Source organism: Rhodamnia argentea, chromosome 8 (assembly GCF_020921035.1).
Source record: "Rhodamnia argentea isolate NSW1041297 chromosome 8, ASM2092103v1, whole genome shotgun sequence".
Classification (NCBI taxonomy): domain Eukaryota; kingdom Viridiplantae; phylum Streptophyta; class Magnoliopsida; order Myrtales; family Myrtaceae; genus Rhodamnia; species Rhodamnia argentea.
The window spans coordinates 18,690,370-18,706,753 of NC_063157.1; the positions used below are offsets into that span (position 1 = coordinate 18,690,370).

The window sequence follows — 16,384 nt, forward strand, 5'->3', positions numbered from 1 at the left end:
TAGCAAAACCTATGATTTCTTCTCATTGAGTACTCTTTGGCAGCTAGCTGTACCGCATCCCGTGATGGAAAAATCTGCCCAACAGCAAATTCTTTCGACGGATCAAATACCGTACCGCCCGGCTTTACTCTTGTATCGTGTTGCATCATATCAAAGTCGATCTCCGAATAGGGCGGTGGATGTACCAATGGCTGAATGGGGTTACTATACCGCATGTTATAGTAACTCTCCATATTGTTAGATTCAACAGCTTCGGCATCACTACCATCACTGTCCATCCAACTATCATCGTCTTCATCGCTAACCTCATCATGGTCATTATCATCATTATCACCATCATCATCATTATTATCGTTATTATCATCGGACTCACCCGGTCGATTACGCACAGCATCTTCTTCTTCTTCTTCTTCTTCTTCTTTCGCTTCTTCTGCTCCTTCTCGTTCTTCGTCTTCTTCACAAACATTGGACCTTTCCCCCGTATGGTAATCATGTATCACCTGGTGTTCATCTACAATGACATAAAACACTACAAACCCCATTCCAATGATCGATTGGCAAACATTGGATCATCTCGAACGATATTATCATCACGCACGTCCATTATATCATACACGACAAACTCTTGTGTGACATTTGGGTATCTATAGATGATGCTATGAAAATACTGATTTTCGGTAATATTCAATGCGCTCTCAATCGTAGCACATAATGCATCTAATGTCCATATGTTTGCAAACTCGAACCAGGTAGATTCTCCGTCTTCGTAATCATTTCCATAATCTTTTTGCACTATTCTACCTCCCCAATGCACAATCGCAATAGATGTAGACGCCATTCCGTTAAACAAATTATGAATTATTTGGCGGCTACATTTTACGAAACATTAGAACAAACAATATATCAAATGAAATAAACATTCTGCTAAAGAAATGTTTCCAAAAATAAAATTCAATAAATTTTAAATGTTGCAATTATTTCACATATAAATAACAACCCAAAAAATAAATTGATACTTACGAAACTGTAAAAAAAAGGTACAACGAAATTAACCTCAAACTATCGATGGATAGCACGTGCCGAATGAATATTTCTTAAACGCCAAGAGAATGCACCGAGCAACAAGGTTGGCTTTGCACCAAATCACAACTTCTGGAAAAAAAAATTTCAAAAATTAATTTCAATATAACACATATATTAATAACAAATATAAAAAACACACATCGTAATATACACTTACCGAAGCAACGGAGAGTGCAACAATTTCTGAACCTAAGGCAACTAAGAGGGTTTTTGTGTGAAATAGAGGGAATGCGAGAGTTGGAACATGAGAGAGGGAGAGTGCGAGAGTGATTTGAGAATGCGAGAGTGAGAGAGAGGGGGGTTTCAACAGTGCTTTAAACACAGCCAAAAAGAGGCAGTAGCACTTGTGAATGTGCTTGAGCGCGAATAATGGCGCGGTAATAATAGGGGGTGAGGGCACCCCCTCCTACGGATGGCATTGCAGCCTAGGGGGAGGGCCCCCCACCTGCAGCGCCATTATGGCGCTAAGGGAGGGCCTCCCCCGGACCGCGGCGCCATAATGGCGCTGCAGAGATAGGGGGGAGCCTCCCTGGGCTGCAGCATGGCGCCGCAGCCGTAGGGAAGGGGTTGCCCCCCACTCCCTAATCTTGCGGCGCCATTATTGGCGCCGCAGGCCGTAGGGGGGAGGGAGCTACCCCTTCACGTGACCTGCGGTGCCAATAATGGTACTGCACCCGTGGGAGGCCTCTGCAGCGCCTTCATGGGCGATGCGGAGTAGCCTTCGGCTCTACTTTTTAAGTAGAATCGAAGGCACTCTCATTCCTCATCATCGGTTATCTTCCTTGGATTGCTTACTCAACTCTCGCGCTCTTCCTCAATCACTCACTAAAGTTACGAAATTTTGTCATTCTTCTCAGTCCCGTTGATATGGCACGGAGGAGTCACCTTCAGCCAGGGCTTGAGGTTGATTCACTACTTAGGGGGCAGGCCGGACACGGATCACAAGCTTTATGGGACGCTGAGGTAATTGCGGAATTTAGCATGTTAACCGTCATTAATTCGGCTCATTATGAAAATTGTCACTAATAGTTCACGTGACAATTTTGCAGATACATGCAACTGCAGTTCTTAGATGTCAGCGAGCGGCGCAACACGTAGGTGAACTTGATCCGCGAATAGTCCCTTATCTGCAAGATTCGGGATTTTACGGTGTTTATAAAATGGGGTTTGTTCAGCTTGATTGGCATTTGATTACAGCATTGGTCGAGCGATGGAGGCCCGAGACCCATACCTTTCATATGTCGGAAGGTGAAGTTATAATCACGCTGCAGGACATTGCGATGATTACGGGGCTTCCTATCGAGGGACTTGCAGATTCTGGCCCTACCGATTAGAATTGGAGCGCTCTCTGTGATCAACCGCTTGGTGCTCGGCCAGCTCAACTGTGCGGCACACAAATAAATTTAAGATGGTTGAGTGAAAACTTTCATCATCTTCCGGAAGATGCCGATGAGGTCACTGTACTATATCATGCTAGGGCATTCGTTCTCCGCTTGATTGGAGGATATATTTTCGTGGACAAATCATGTACTCGAGTTAATTTGCTATTTCTCCCACTATTGGCGAACATCGAGGCCCCTACACAAGATGATTGGGGTTCAAGAACACTAGCATGGTTGTATCGGGAGCTATGCCGTGCAACCGATCCAAACGCGAGGCAAATGGGCGGTGCCCTACATGTACTCCAGATTTGGGCGTGGGAGCGTTTCAAATGTGTCTCCCCTGGTCTGACTTCCATTGCTCCTTTCCTAGATGCACATTTCGGTAGTCGGTATGTCATGTATTGCCTTTTTCATTTCGTGCGTCATTAATTTTTTTGCGGTGCGTATAGTACATGAAATCTAAAGTTTTATGTTTCTGCAGATTGAGTCGAGGCCGAACTACAACCGACGTCCCCACGCATACCGTGACACATCTGCGCTACCAATTTGATCGAATGGGGGCCGATGATGTAAGTAATGATAGCAACGAGTGGGTTCAATATCATGTTAATCTTTAAATTTAGCTTTGGTGTAATTTGATAAATTTTATTACGATAACAGATTATTTGGGAGCCGTATGACAAAATTGAAGAAGATGTACCAGATTATCGCTTTCACGGACAAAACTATTGGAGGGCGAAAGTCCCACTCATCTATCCTTGGATAGTTGAGTGGCACTATCCGCACCGTGTACTTCGGCAGTTTCGGTTGCAGCCGCCAATACCTAAGAATCATCATGATCATAGTGGCTTGCATGGTCTTGATAACACGCCACCCAAGACTGATTGGGAGAACAAGCACGGACGGTGGATCGATTTGTGGAAAGGACGTGCCGAACGTATAGTGCGGGGTAGACATTCAACGGAAACACTCCACTTTCATTCCGAATATATGGAGTGATTCCGTCGACATACAAGGAAGTGGATTGCATTGGGAGAGCTGCAATGGGTTCAACGGTTCGTGCATTTTAATTTCAATTTATTTCACTACTTATTTTAAGTAACATAAATTATTGATATATTAATAACTTTTGTTAATTTTGATATCATTACTAGGGTGACGGCGTCGAACGGATCGTACATATTATGGATTCGGTCGATCCATCTCCCGAGGCTTGGGAAGAAGTGAGGACGATAGCTAGGGCAATGTTATATGCACAGAATGAGGAACGGCGGCTAACAATGATGTCATCACCTCAACCAGCAACTACAGCAACACCCGTTGGGCCGGATGAGGAGGATGACCCCCCCGAGACTGTTCACCCGACCCGGAGAAATCCTCGAGCTCATACATATGATGATGTCGTCCCGTATTCCATGGAATATCATACAACGGATTTCGCTCCCGAGTTCACTCCGGGGTTCAGCCAGCATTTTGATGCGGGGTTCACCCAGGTTCACGGAACATTTGATGATCAACATCCGGAGACTCCGGCTAGTTCTCCTTTAGAATATGGACCCGATTTCTCTCATTCTTATCTAGTCCCTCCTACAGAAGGGTATGGCATATTTTCACAAGATATGCCTTCGTCATCGAGACATCCTACTCGATCGGACCCTCGTTCTCGTCGGTATGACACTAGGCCTCCTAATCAACGGAGACAACCTCATTGCGGAACAGGAGGTCATGTAGGAAGACGACATCGTTAGTACATGTAATTGCAATTAACTTGTTATCTATTATGAAGATTTCGTGTTTTTGTATATCTTATGCAATTATATGTCGTGTTTCCACACGTATCCATTTTTATTTATTTGAAGAAAACACCAAAAAATAAAAATAAAAAAACCACGGAAACGATGCCCATGGTAACACAAATACGTAATTTTTTTGTTCATCACTAAAACCTTAAAAATTGTTGTACCACCAAAAACCGTAAACCCTGTGCATCAAAAGATGATGGTGGAAGAAAAGCATTAGATGGAGCAATTTTAAAACACTAATCTCCATTCAAGAATATCAAATGATTATTGGAAAAGTATAAGTGAGCGAGTGGAAACTTGTACTGTCATCACAAACAATTAGAGTAGTATAATATGGGAGTAGTAATGCATCTTTCAGCCCAAGTCGAGAATACAATGTGAACACCAATTGCAGTCAACAGATTCCAAAAAAAAAAAAAAAAACATTTGTTAACATCATAAGTCAAGAATGCATGTGGTGCGTGGAAAGCAAAGCGTCGGTGCATTGTTAGCATTATCAATCCAACAACCTTTGAAGATAATAATAATAATAATAATAATAATAAATTCCAACAACCATTATCCTATTGTGACCTAGAGGGAATCCAATGTGGGACATTGGCCAAATTAGCAACGACATTATAAATATGACCAAGAGGAGGACAATAACACTGTATCATCCGAATTATGGTGAGGAAAACTACACCACCGGAGATATCAAATTTGTTACACATTTGCCTTGATGTACTTTTGTGCATAGTTGTTATTAGGGCACTATTACGTGTAATTTTCTTTTTACAAATTACTAGAAGATATAGTTGTATTTAAATTTGGTTTAATTGAGTGAATGTTTTTTTTTATTATATTTCTCTTACTCAACTCTTAATCATTTTTACAAATCGAGAAAAATTAGAAAAAAAAATTAAGATTAACTTACAAAAAGAAATGGGCCCCGACCAACGGAGCCCGGAATGGCCCTTCGACCCCTCCTAGCTAGCAAAGCACACCTACGTGGGTCCACTCAGTCTTTGTGCCCGTGCCCACTTCCTTTTCTTCTTTCTCTACCATCGACACTCACGTCTTGAGCCTTTTCTTAGTTTTTCACCCTCTTCCTCTATTGGACGATCTTACTCCCACGGGGATAAACTAATCGCAGCTACGGTCTCCTTCTTCCTTCTTGGGGAAATTAAGCCCAAGGGGTCTTGCGAAAATTCCCCGAGCATCGAGCTCACCGGCCAGCGTAATGGTCGATCGCTGCACGACCAGCCATTGTCGAGGTCCGCGGTTGACGGACGAAGGAGGAAGTGGTTAAACACTATGAAAGGGAATTTATTAGTGAAAGAAGAAGTGAAAAAAGCGCAATCCTATTTTAGTCAATCAACTTGTATACAAAGCGCGTTTATTTATAACTAGGAAGATTACAAAGATTAATTGGACATTGTTATGTGAAGAAGACACGTCCGAGGGGCAACATGGCAAGTGGGCTCCAACTTTGAAAATCACAAGGAAAACGGAGGTCCTTAGGATTCCAAATACCTAATGTTCTTCCAATGTCAAATACAGCCAACAAACAAGCAATATAACTAAGGATTCTCTGTCCGGTTTCAATCTCTCGTTTTGTCCTTGAATGTCTCAATCTTTCCACCATAAAAGTTGCCTAAGCCATTGCAACACGACACTCGAGTTCGACCGATTGATGTGATAGTTCGCACTAAATCGCAGTCAAGATCACCACCATGCCTCCGGCACCTACCACCGCTAGGATCTTCCATCTATAGCCTGAAAAAAAAGTTCCCTCCTTAGGAATTTGAAGAAATTCACGTGATTGAGCACGAATAATGGATGTTGCTTTAGTATATTAGTGCTCTATAGTGTGCCAAAGAGCATTGATAGGGCCATCACTCCTTGACATCGCATCACTCGACATGATCACGCAATACCCTATAGAAGAAATAACCTCTTCTTTTGCCCGAGCTGGCCGCACAAGTAGGAAAAAAACGGGGTCACTTTCTTCTTTCCACGATGCTCGAGAGACAACGCTCGGGGAGCGGAAGATGCCATTTATTTTGGGTCGAGGAGACCACGGACCACGTAGAAAGATCCAAGGAAAGGAACTCAAAACATCGAATTCGAATTAAAGAGTACGCTCGAGAGTTCGATTCTCATCATCCCGGAATGGGCCTTCGGCCCCTCTTGGGTGTCTCAACATGAAAAGACATGGAAGAGATAGACAAAAAGCATTTGCATGGATGAGATAAGCTGGGATAATTATTTCAGAGTAAAATCCAAAAAATTGGATCGGTCGAACGATTAGCGGATCTCGGAATGTAGAGCACACATGGGAGGTTTCTTCGATTTTAAAAAAAAAAAAAAAGGTTTCGACATGTCGTTTTCATGAGATGAAACCCGAAGCCCGATTTTAATTCATTAAACCAAACCGTTGTTTATTTACATCAACATGAACCAACTCAAAAGCAAAAACATGAATATCAAATTAGTAAACCTCGAATCAACCTTTTCAAGATTGAATATTGGTTTGGACATTTCGTCGAGCCCCTGGTGTGCATTAGATTTCCCAAACCGGTTTTCTCGAGCCTTGTTAATGGCCTTCAATCTCGACCCGTAATCAACATTAAGAACAAATCCGGAATAAGAGATATAATAAAACATGCAACCACCATGAGACACCCCATAGCCCATAACCACCATGATTCTGTATACATTCTATTCCGTACACTTGTAACCATTAATTAGGCATAATTCAAGTTTCGTACGAGATACATTTACAGCATGGGACACCCCATAGCCTATGACCACCATCAGAATCACGTTTCACGTTACGCTGTGACCTTTGCTCAGCTTTTGTGTTGTCGTTCGCTTAATTTTCACTTCTTTTATCTCAATAGTTTCTGCTAGTTAACTTTTTCAAAAAAGCCATAAATTTTTTTCGAATCATGCCAACTATAACCTATTTTTTTTTTTTGTACCACCAAAAGCTCGAAATTTCTATCTGCACAACACATTTACCTTTCATCATAGTTCCAACCGGTCAAAACATAGTAGATTTCAGAATTCGGAGTACATATGGGAGGTTTCAGATTAAAAAAAAAAATGGATTTTGACATGTAGGTTTCGCGACATGAAACTTGAAACCTGAAATTTGAAACATTTCTTTATTTTTTTTATTCTATATCTTCATGTAATTATGTGATAAACAATTAAATGTGCAGAATCAAATTTAGATGGAAAATTTTTTTTGGGAAAATTTAGATGGAAAGTTAATCAATGAAAATTATTTCATATTTTAAATGAAAAATAAAATTAATTAAAAATGGCGGATCAAGTGGCCAATGGGTTGGTGTGGCCGCCCATTGCCGCTCGGCATCGGTGGTGCCGAGCGGGGGGCGGGCCACCACTTCCCTCGCCGACCGGCAGTGTGACACCCGAGCCGGGTGTCGCTCGGCATTATGATTGCCGAGCGACACCTGATTTGGTAAATAAAAAAAGTCAACACCCGATTTGGTAATTAGTTTGTTTTTTCCACCTGATTTGGAAAAAAGCCCGAACATCGTGGGGAGGACGAAGGGGAGCTTCTCGGTGCTCATGGCCTGGACCTCGAAGGTGTAGTTCACCGGGGACACGTCGAAGACCGTGCAGGACTGGCCGGGGAAGACCCATCCCTTCTTCACGATCTTGATGTCGGAGATGCCGACGCCGGTGATCACCAAGTACTCCGAAGCGCTTGTGAGGCTTAATCTTGGGCTGTGTGAAGTGGTTGCCTTGCAGCTGCAGGTTGTGGATTAGGGTTTATATAGAACATGTTCACTCCCACTTTGTTGATCCCCAGTAGAAAATGGAATATCGGTTGACCTTGGCATCGGATTCCTCATCCTTGCGATGACCTTGTTATCTCCAGCAATGTTAAAAGAATCCGACCCTTTCCTTTTATGGTAATTTTGAGATTTCATGTGTCAAGTTCATTGTCGAGAAACAAATCATTAGTCCGTACAAAATCCTTAAAGAAATTTCAGTGCATCTTTCGAAACACGCAATGGATTCAATTAAATGATTATGATAAGATCTATTTCATGTCTACGTCACCCATGGCGTTCCCAACTGCTTCCGCACCTTGTTTTCCTCGATCCTCATAAGGGAAATGAGGAGTTCACGTGGCATCACCACCCCTAGTTTTCACGGATATCCCCGACCTAAATTTATTACACTTTTATCAATTATATTCTAAATTTTTTCACGTTCCGTCAATTGAGTTCACTCGGCTAATTTTGATTAAAAATCGCTAATACGTGGACGCCGGTCGTTCTATATGGCGGGACCGGTGCTGACGTTGATAATTTTTATAATTCTTATAGAATTATTCGTTTAATTTTTTTCTCTTTTTCATATTTTGTTTTTCTTTTCTTTTCCTTTTTTTTTTACTATGGCCGGCGAGGGCTTGGTGGCAACCCAAAAAAGTATCCAAAAATAACAAAAAATTATTGAAAGTACTCTATATCGGCACTGGTCGTGCCACGTAGGATACCTGTCGTCCACGTCAAATCTCATGTCCTTTAAATACAAAGGAAGGAAAAAGAAGAAGAGGAATTTCACTTTCATTCAAAGTGGAGGGAACTAGTTTAATTTCGATATGGATGGAAACACTCCCATTAAAATCATTATTACCATTGTATTTAATTCTTGAATTAAAATTGAAGGTGTCAGAGTTTTATTTAGCAGACTGTTAACGGCATGGATGCGGATTACCCAAAAATTCACTGCAAATAATGAACATTAAAAAAAAAAAAAAACCCTCGGCAACGAAGACTGATAGGGACTATATTGGCGAGATCCGACGATAAGCGGCCGCCGCCCATGAAAAAGAAAGAAAGAAAGAAAGAAGAAGAACCACCGTAAAGTCCTAAAACCTTCAATAGCATAGCGTCCAGTACTTCATTTATGCATTGACTTGAGGAATTTGCACGGAAAGCGAACTTACTTGTAGAACCGCCTATCGTGTGTCGGGTTCATCTGGTGGGGCTGGTTAAGAACTGTCCTCCCAGCCTTCAATGTGAAATAGTTGAGCATTTGCTGCAGATAGGAAACGCAAATTCCGGTCAACCCACATCCTTATCCTTCGTAAACTCTGATCGACCCACTTTGAACACAAGGCACTTTTTCTTTTTTGGTCGAAAAACATACGGCATTTTGAACATCCGGAATTGTCAAAATTTTCTAGTCCCATGATATATCGATGCCGCGCAATTATGATTTTGAATAAAATCCGCATCAGAAGACATTTGGATCGAATAAAAATAACCGATCCCGCATCACCAAGACGGAGGGAAAAGTGTCAAAAAAGTCCTAAACATATGGCATTAGTGTCAATTTAGTTCTAATTATTTTTTTGGTGTCAATTCAGTCTAAACCTTTTGTATTGGTGCCATTTAAGTCATAAATCTTTTATTAATGCCAATTCAGTTCTAAACCTTTTGCAATATTGCCAATTTAGTTCTAAATATTTTGCATTTATACCAATTGAGTTAACTCGGCCAATTTTGATTGGAAATTACTGGCATGGACGTCAATTATCCTACGTGGCACGGTTAGCGCTAACGTGGATATTTTTTAAATATTTTTTTTTGATATTTTAAATAATTTTTAAAAATAATTTTGAAAAAAAACCCAAAAAAATGCTTAAAAAATTATTTAAGATATTAAAATAATATTAAAAAAATGTCCAAGTTAGCGCTAGCCATGCCATGTAGGACAATCGATATTCACGTCAGCGATTTTCGATCAAAATTGGCCGGATTAACTCAATTGGTATAAATATAAAAGATTTAGGACTGAATTAGCAACAATACAGAAGGTTTAAGACTAAATTAGCACCAATAAAAGATTTATGACTTAATTGGCACCAATGCAAAAGGTTTAAGACTGAATTGGCATTAATGCAATAGGTTTATGACTTTTTTTGACACTTCTCCCCCAAGACGGATGGCATAACTGAGACATTGTTTAGCGCATGGTACAAGTGAGAATTTCCAGCATTCGACACTTCTCATTCGGCCAATTAGTTTTCTCTGTTTCAGCCCAAAAAAAACAAACATTATAAAGGACCAAACACCAAACCTAGATAGAATCATGAAATATGTTTTTACTGTTCCGAAATCTACATAAAAAATGTGATTCAAAGAATTCACTACAATCGCGACGCTTGACGAAGAAGAAGAAGGAGGAGGAGGACGCACGGGCAAAGGACAAGAGAGCTCGAAGAAGAAGAAGAAGCAAACTCCACGAACAAGGAACAGAACTTGAGAACGAAATTAGGGCTCGGAAATTTGGGGCAAACCTCAAATGACGTCGTTTTTGCACACGTGGAGCTCTTCATTTGATCTCTACGTCACATAGGAGAGAGAAATGAATAAAAAGTGCCATGTCAGCATTTTTCGTTGGCCAAATTTAATGGAGTTAATGGAAGGACTCGGTTGCACTAACTTGACAAGTTTTAATGCTCGATCGCACTTTTTACAAATTTTAGGACTCAATTGCACTTTCGTGACAACTTTTAGGTCTTCTAGTGAACATATCCCATTTTCTAAGTGCTTGCCCATGCACGGTGTATTATTCTTGGAAGTATCGTGATTAGGAAGGCAATCCAAAAGAAAATGAAAAGACAAAGGAAGTTAATTGATATATATACACTTTCGGCCAAATTTACATAAAATGGTCAAGAAAAAATTGAATTATCTTCTTTTCTCTAATAAAAAAAGCCCTATCGGGGGCTCGCTTAAGAATAAGAAAATCTGGAATGCCCATATTTGTGTACGACGGTCACTTTAATTTTAATATTTTTTTTTTATCACTTAAGTGTCATATCAGAGAAAAAACAATTACTTAAGTGCCAATTCCGGCTAAAAACGATCACTTAAGTGCAAATTTCGACAAAACAGCACACATGGCTTTTTATTAATTTTTTTAATATTATGTGGAATTTTTTAAAAAAAAGTCAGTCCACGTGGCAATTTAAAAAAAAAAATCAGTTCACACGAACGTCACGTGTAATATATTTTTACAAAATAAGCTAAACTATTTTAAAAAAATTTAATTTAATTTAAAAAATTAGCTAAATAACTAAAAAAAAAATAGAAATTGATCTGTTGTTGTAGCGACGAGTGGCCGGTGACCCACGCCGGCCGCAAGTGAGGCCTTGCTATCATATATTTGGGCGAGGCTCAACCTCCCCTAATTTTGTGAGGACTAGCCTCATCGTGGCTGGGTGAGGCCGACCTCGCTTAGTGACGGCCGGGCCTCGCCCTTACCGGGATCGGCGAGGCCTAGCCATCACCGGGCGATGTAGGCCACGCCTAGCCATGGTGAGGCTAGACCTCGCAGAAGCGAGCGAGGCCCCGCCGTCCCTAGTGCGGCCTCGCACGTACCCCTGTCGGCCATCCCCCACTCTCGCCGACTATTGCTGGCGATGGTGGGTGGTGACGCTAGCCACTGCGACACAGTTTTTCTTTTATTTTTTTAGTTTTTTAATTTTTTTATTGCTGACTTGGAAAGTATGGCGAGTCACATAGATGCCATGTCATATTTCTAGCAAAGCTCACCGAGTTGGCACTTGAAATAACCGTTCTTAAAAAAATTTGACATTTAAGTGAGTGTCGTACACAAATATTAGCGCTCCTAGTTTTTTTTGCCTAAAAAAAGATAATGTTATGAAGATTCAGACTCCATTTATTTTTTTAGCTTATTTTTTAGTTTTTTAATTTTTATAACTTTTGAATTTTTTTTATTGTCGACTTGGAAGGTCTGGTGAGCTACGTAGATGCCACGTCAGATTTCTAGCAAAGCTCACTGGAGTTGCCATTGAAATAACCATTTTTTTAAAAAAATTGATATTTAAGTGAGTACCGTACACAAATATTAACGCATCTAGTGTCCTTTTGCCTAAAAAAAAAAGATAACATTATGAAGATTCGGACTCTATTTATTTCGCGAAAAATGAATGATTTGCAAAACATCATCTCAAAAACGATCTCTTGTATCTCTTGAATTAATTAATCGGTGAAAATGATTATCATTGTCGACAATAATTTATGCTTATACATTTTCATCGATAAGGAAATGTTTTTTGTGTATTTATTTTTATAAGTGATACAAATGATCATTTTTAGGAATTTTTTTTTCAAATTATTCATTTTTCGAGAAGCAAATGAAGTCTTAAGTAATTTCTTTCCATAAATAAACGACACTCGTGGATGTTGAGATTCCTTAATTGTCTTTACAATGTGATAGCCAACTTTGCGTGTGAACAATGTCAAAGGGTTACAAAAGGGAATTCGGTGGTCCGGATTTGAGTCCAGATAGGATAACACAATATCACATCTGGTGTTTGGCGACGTCGTCCGGATTGGATAAACCCGGATACATCCGGATAAAATGTCGGATAAGAGATATAGGATAGGGATGAGATAAAACCGGATTAAATAAAAAAAAAGTTAGAAAAATATAACTTGACAAAACGAAAAATAGGCATAACCCCTGCTCTGCATTTTGTTCCTGTCGAAAATCAGAGAGAGGGAGAAGTCCGACCAAAAACAGGGGAAAAAAAATTGAACAGATTCCGAAATCGCATGGTTGCTCTCACCAGTCAATTCCAATCCGTCATAGTTTGAACAAATTCCGAACTCGCAATCGCAAGGTTGCTCTCATCACTTCGATTCCATTTCGTCACTGATTGATACCTCGATTCCGACCCGCCAATCTTTGCGTAGCTACTGAGAGTTCCAACCAATCCGTCACTATTGTCTGATAATTTCACTTTCTTTTCCTTCGTAGGTATTGGAGTTACGCGCGGACATTCAATGAGGGCTTTACACGAGGGACAATCGAATTGGGTTGTTGGAGGCACTATTACTGGGGTTGAGCAAGTCGGACCGACGGAACCGATAGACTTGCGGTGGGTCGCAGAGCCCCCATGACAGAGACTAGAGAGAGAAAGAGGAGAGGAGAGGATGGGAGAGGGAGGGAAAAGCAAACGGAGGAGGAGATATACAGCAAGAGCAGGAAAAAGAGTTTGCTCTTGTGGGATTTGGTGAGGAGGAGAGGACTCAGCATCCGTCTCTGTCTCCCTCTCTTTTCTGAATAAGGATGGGCGCATTTAGCAAGTAAGAGTCGCCCTACTCTTTCGAGTGATGGTGCAGTAGGGAAAAAAGGTACATTACGTCGACGAATGAACCGCTTCGCACCTTCACGCGTGGTTTAACCGACCAATCAAAGCGAAACCGATCGCGCACATGGTACCAAGTGCGAGTAGGATGAGATTCATAGCACGAGGACAGTGGCGATTGGACCGGTCAAGTCTCGCTGTGGTGTTCTTGTCGCGTGGAATACTTCTCGTGGCAAGGAGGACTACCTTGACAAACAAGCATGCCCTCCGGTTACAAGGGGAGAAAAGGTTAAAATCTCAGGTTAATGCTGTCGCATGTCACTCTGCCTGACTTCAGAGGGGATTTATTCAGAAAAAGGCAGCAGGACTCTACTGCTACTACAACAATCAGAAATACACCCGATCGACAGGCGGGGCGGCAAGCCGGGCTGAAATTTTTAGGCCCGGTCAGTGGGCGGGACAGCGCTTTGGCATGGACCTCGACGACGCCCGGCTCGGCCACGAGAGTAAATATATATATACTCCATTTGTAATTTTTGTTTGGGCTTCAATAGGTCCTTGCCAGAATAAGATTATTGGTCCTGAAACATTAAGGAATTTTCCCTAGGATTTTTCGGTTTTCACTCCATGAAAGGGAAACAATTCTCAGGAATCCTGTCGAACAGAACGAGGAACAGTTGCACAAGGCATGACCTTTTTGAATTGGATTGGATGGAGGCATCGGACAATTAGCAGGGGACAATATTCCTAGAAAAGCTTCGAGGGTATCTCTTATTTTCTACAAAACGTGATCATTGTCGGTCGAAAAATAAATTCGTGAAAGCTTTTCAAGCAATAGAATTTTGAAAAGGATAGTGGGCAAATAACGAAAAAATATTCCATCGATATGTTCTAAGGAGTAAGTACTTCACAAAACCAGAAGACCAAACTAACACTCGTAACAAATTTAAGTAATAATTCGCGTCAGATGGCACCTAAGCAGCATGGCCTCTTGGCCTTCGATTGGCTCCCGCTTAATTTGAATCGGACCGACCTGACGAGTTGGTCAACATGCCCATCCACGCCGGCGGGAGCATCCCGGTCTGCTCCTCCACAGTCTTGAATAGCGGTGGCAGCATCCGGTAAACCCTGGCCACGTCCTTCATCGCGTCGCTGGTCCCGGTCCCGCTCCTGTCACCCCCTTCGCTGCCCCCGTTGGTCCAGATGCTGATCTTCGGCTGCAGCCCCTGGATGGCCTGCGCGTTCACCTTCGCCATCTCTTGGAACAGGCCGTTGTTGATCATCAAGTAATCCCTGAGGGCGGCGTAGTTGCCCCCCAGCGCATCCATCAGGGTCCGCAGGTACGTGCCCTGGGCTTGGGCCAATGCCACGAGCGCCTCGGCCTCTCTCTTCTTGGCATAGAACTCCGCGTCGGCGAGCTGCTGCCTCGCATAGAAGCCAGCCTCGGCAGTCGCCTTCTGGGCCTCCGCCTCCTTCTCCTTCTCATACAGGACCGCCTCCGCGATTTTCTGCTTCCTGTAAAGCTCCCAGTTCGCTTCTTGCACCTGAGATTTAGGGTCAGAAATGTAAGTATCTTCTGAGAGAGTCTTAACTAAAAAAAGGGGTCGGGTCATCGGGTCAATTAGCGTACCTTGGTTTCGTATTCTACGCTGGCTTGGCTCAGAAACTCGGCCTTGAGCTTCTCCGTCCGCGTCAGGGCGTTCATCCTCTCGACCTCCCTCTGCAGCTCGGCCTCCCTCAGCGCCACCGACTTGGCGGCCTCCACCTGCGCCACCTCGGCCTCCTTAGTCCAACCCGCCTTCTTCTTGGCCAACTCCGCGTTGGCCTCCGCCACCTCCGCCTCCCTTTCGTTTTCGTAGACCTTCACTTGCGTCCTCACCTTGATCTCCTCCTTCTTCCCCTCCCCTTGCCTCTGCGTCGCGATGATCTTGGTCTCCGCGTCAATCTTCGCTGCGTTTTGCAGAGTCTGCCCTTCCCTAAGCTTGGCCCCAACCTCGCCCTTCATCCTGGCCTCCGACACGTCCACCTTAGCCTGGTTCGCCGCTTCCATCTGCGTCTTCTGGCCCAAGTAAGAGAAGTACTCGTGCCCCTGGACATCCACCAGTTGCTTCACGTTCGCGTTGTAGATCAGCAGGCCAAACTGGTTGAGCTCAAGCTGGACCTTCTCGAACACCTCCTGCTTGAACTCCTTGGTGCCCCGGAACACCTCCTCCATGGTCATCGAGGCCGCGAGGACGCGGGTCTCCCCCTCGATGATCCCCTGGACGAGCTCCTTGACGTGGTTAGACAGCTTGTCGTGCGGGGAGATGAGCTTGGCATACTTGAGGAGGCTGGCGCTGTCGTCGACCCGGGGACCGATGGTGAACACCGCGGGGAGGATGAAGGGGAGCTTCTCGGCGCTCATGGCCTGGACCTCGAAGGTGTAGTTCACCGGGGAAACGTCGAAGACGGCGCAGGACTGGCCGGGGAGGACCCATCCCTTCTTCACAATCTTGATGTCGGAGATGCCGACGCCGGTGATCACCAAGTACTCCGACGCGCTCGCCACTCTATACATGGTTTCTCGCCGGGCTCGAAAACAAGTTAAACAGAGGCTCAATCGCAGGATGTCTGAAGTGGTTCCAGGTTCTTACGGGTTGGGTTTATTTATATGGAACAGATGAGAAGGAAGACGATGAGATTCCCTCCACATTGTTGATATCTTCGACAAAATCTCAAACGAATCTGACCCTTCCTTCTTTAGGTAATTCTTCAAACTTCGATGATGGATTTGCGCAGAAGTCCTTAATTTTTCAAATTTCAAACACGCAATGGATATTGCCAATTAAGTAACATCATCATCTAGCTTGATAAAAATATATTTTCCATATCTTATCTAGAATATACGAATTTGAGTGAAATTAGCCCCTGTCGATTCTAATCTCGTGGACGAAGATGTGCAAGGACCTAAGTAAATTACGAGATCA

The 16,384-nt window shown here is 42.8% G+C and overlaps 1 protein-coding gene and 1 pseudogene across 1 annotated transcript; both read right to left on the reverse strand.

Moving 5' to 3' along the window:
• The window catches only part of LOC115733546, a 35,238-nt pseudogene extending 26,429 nt beyond the window's left edge, over positions 1-8,809 (reverse strand).
• Positions 8,810-14,248: 5,439 nt separating this feature from the next.
• LOC115726640 (flotillin-like protein 4) lies at positions 14,249-16,097 on the reverse strand. Its single transcript, XM_030656605.2, has 2 exons — positions 15,049-16,097; positions 14,249-14,962 (listed from the first exon to the last, which is right to left on the reverse strand). Exons 1-2 carry the CDS (start codon positions 15,973-15,975, stop codon positions 14,432-14,434), a joined length of 1,458 nt encoding a protein of 485 aa, XP_030512465.1. The 5' UTR covers positions 15,976-16,097; the 3' UTR covers positions 14,249-14,431.
• Positions 16,098-16,384: the final 287 nt, after the last annotated feature.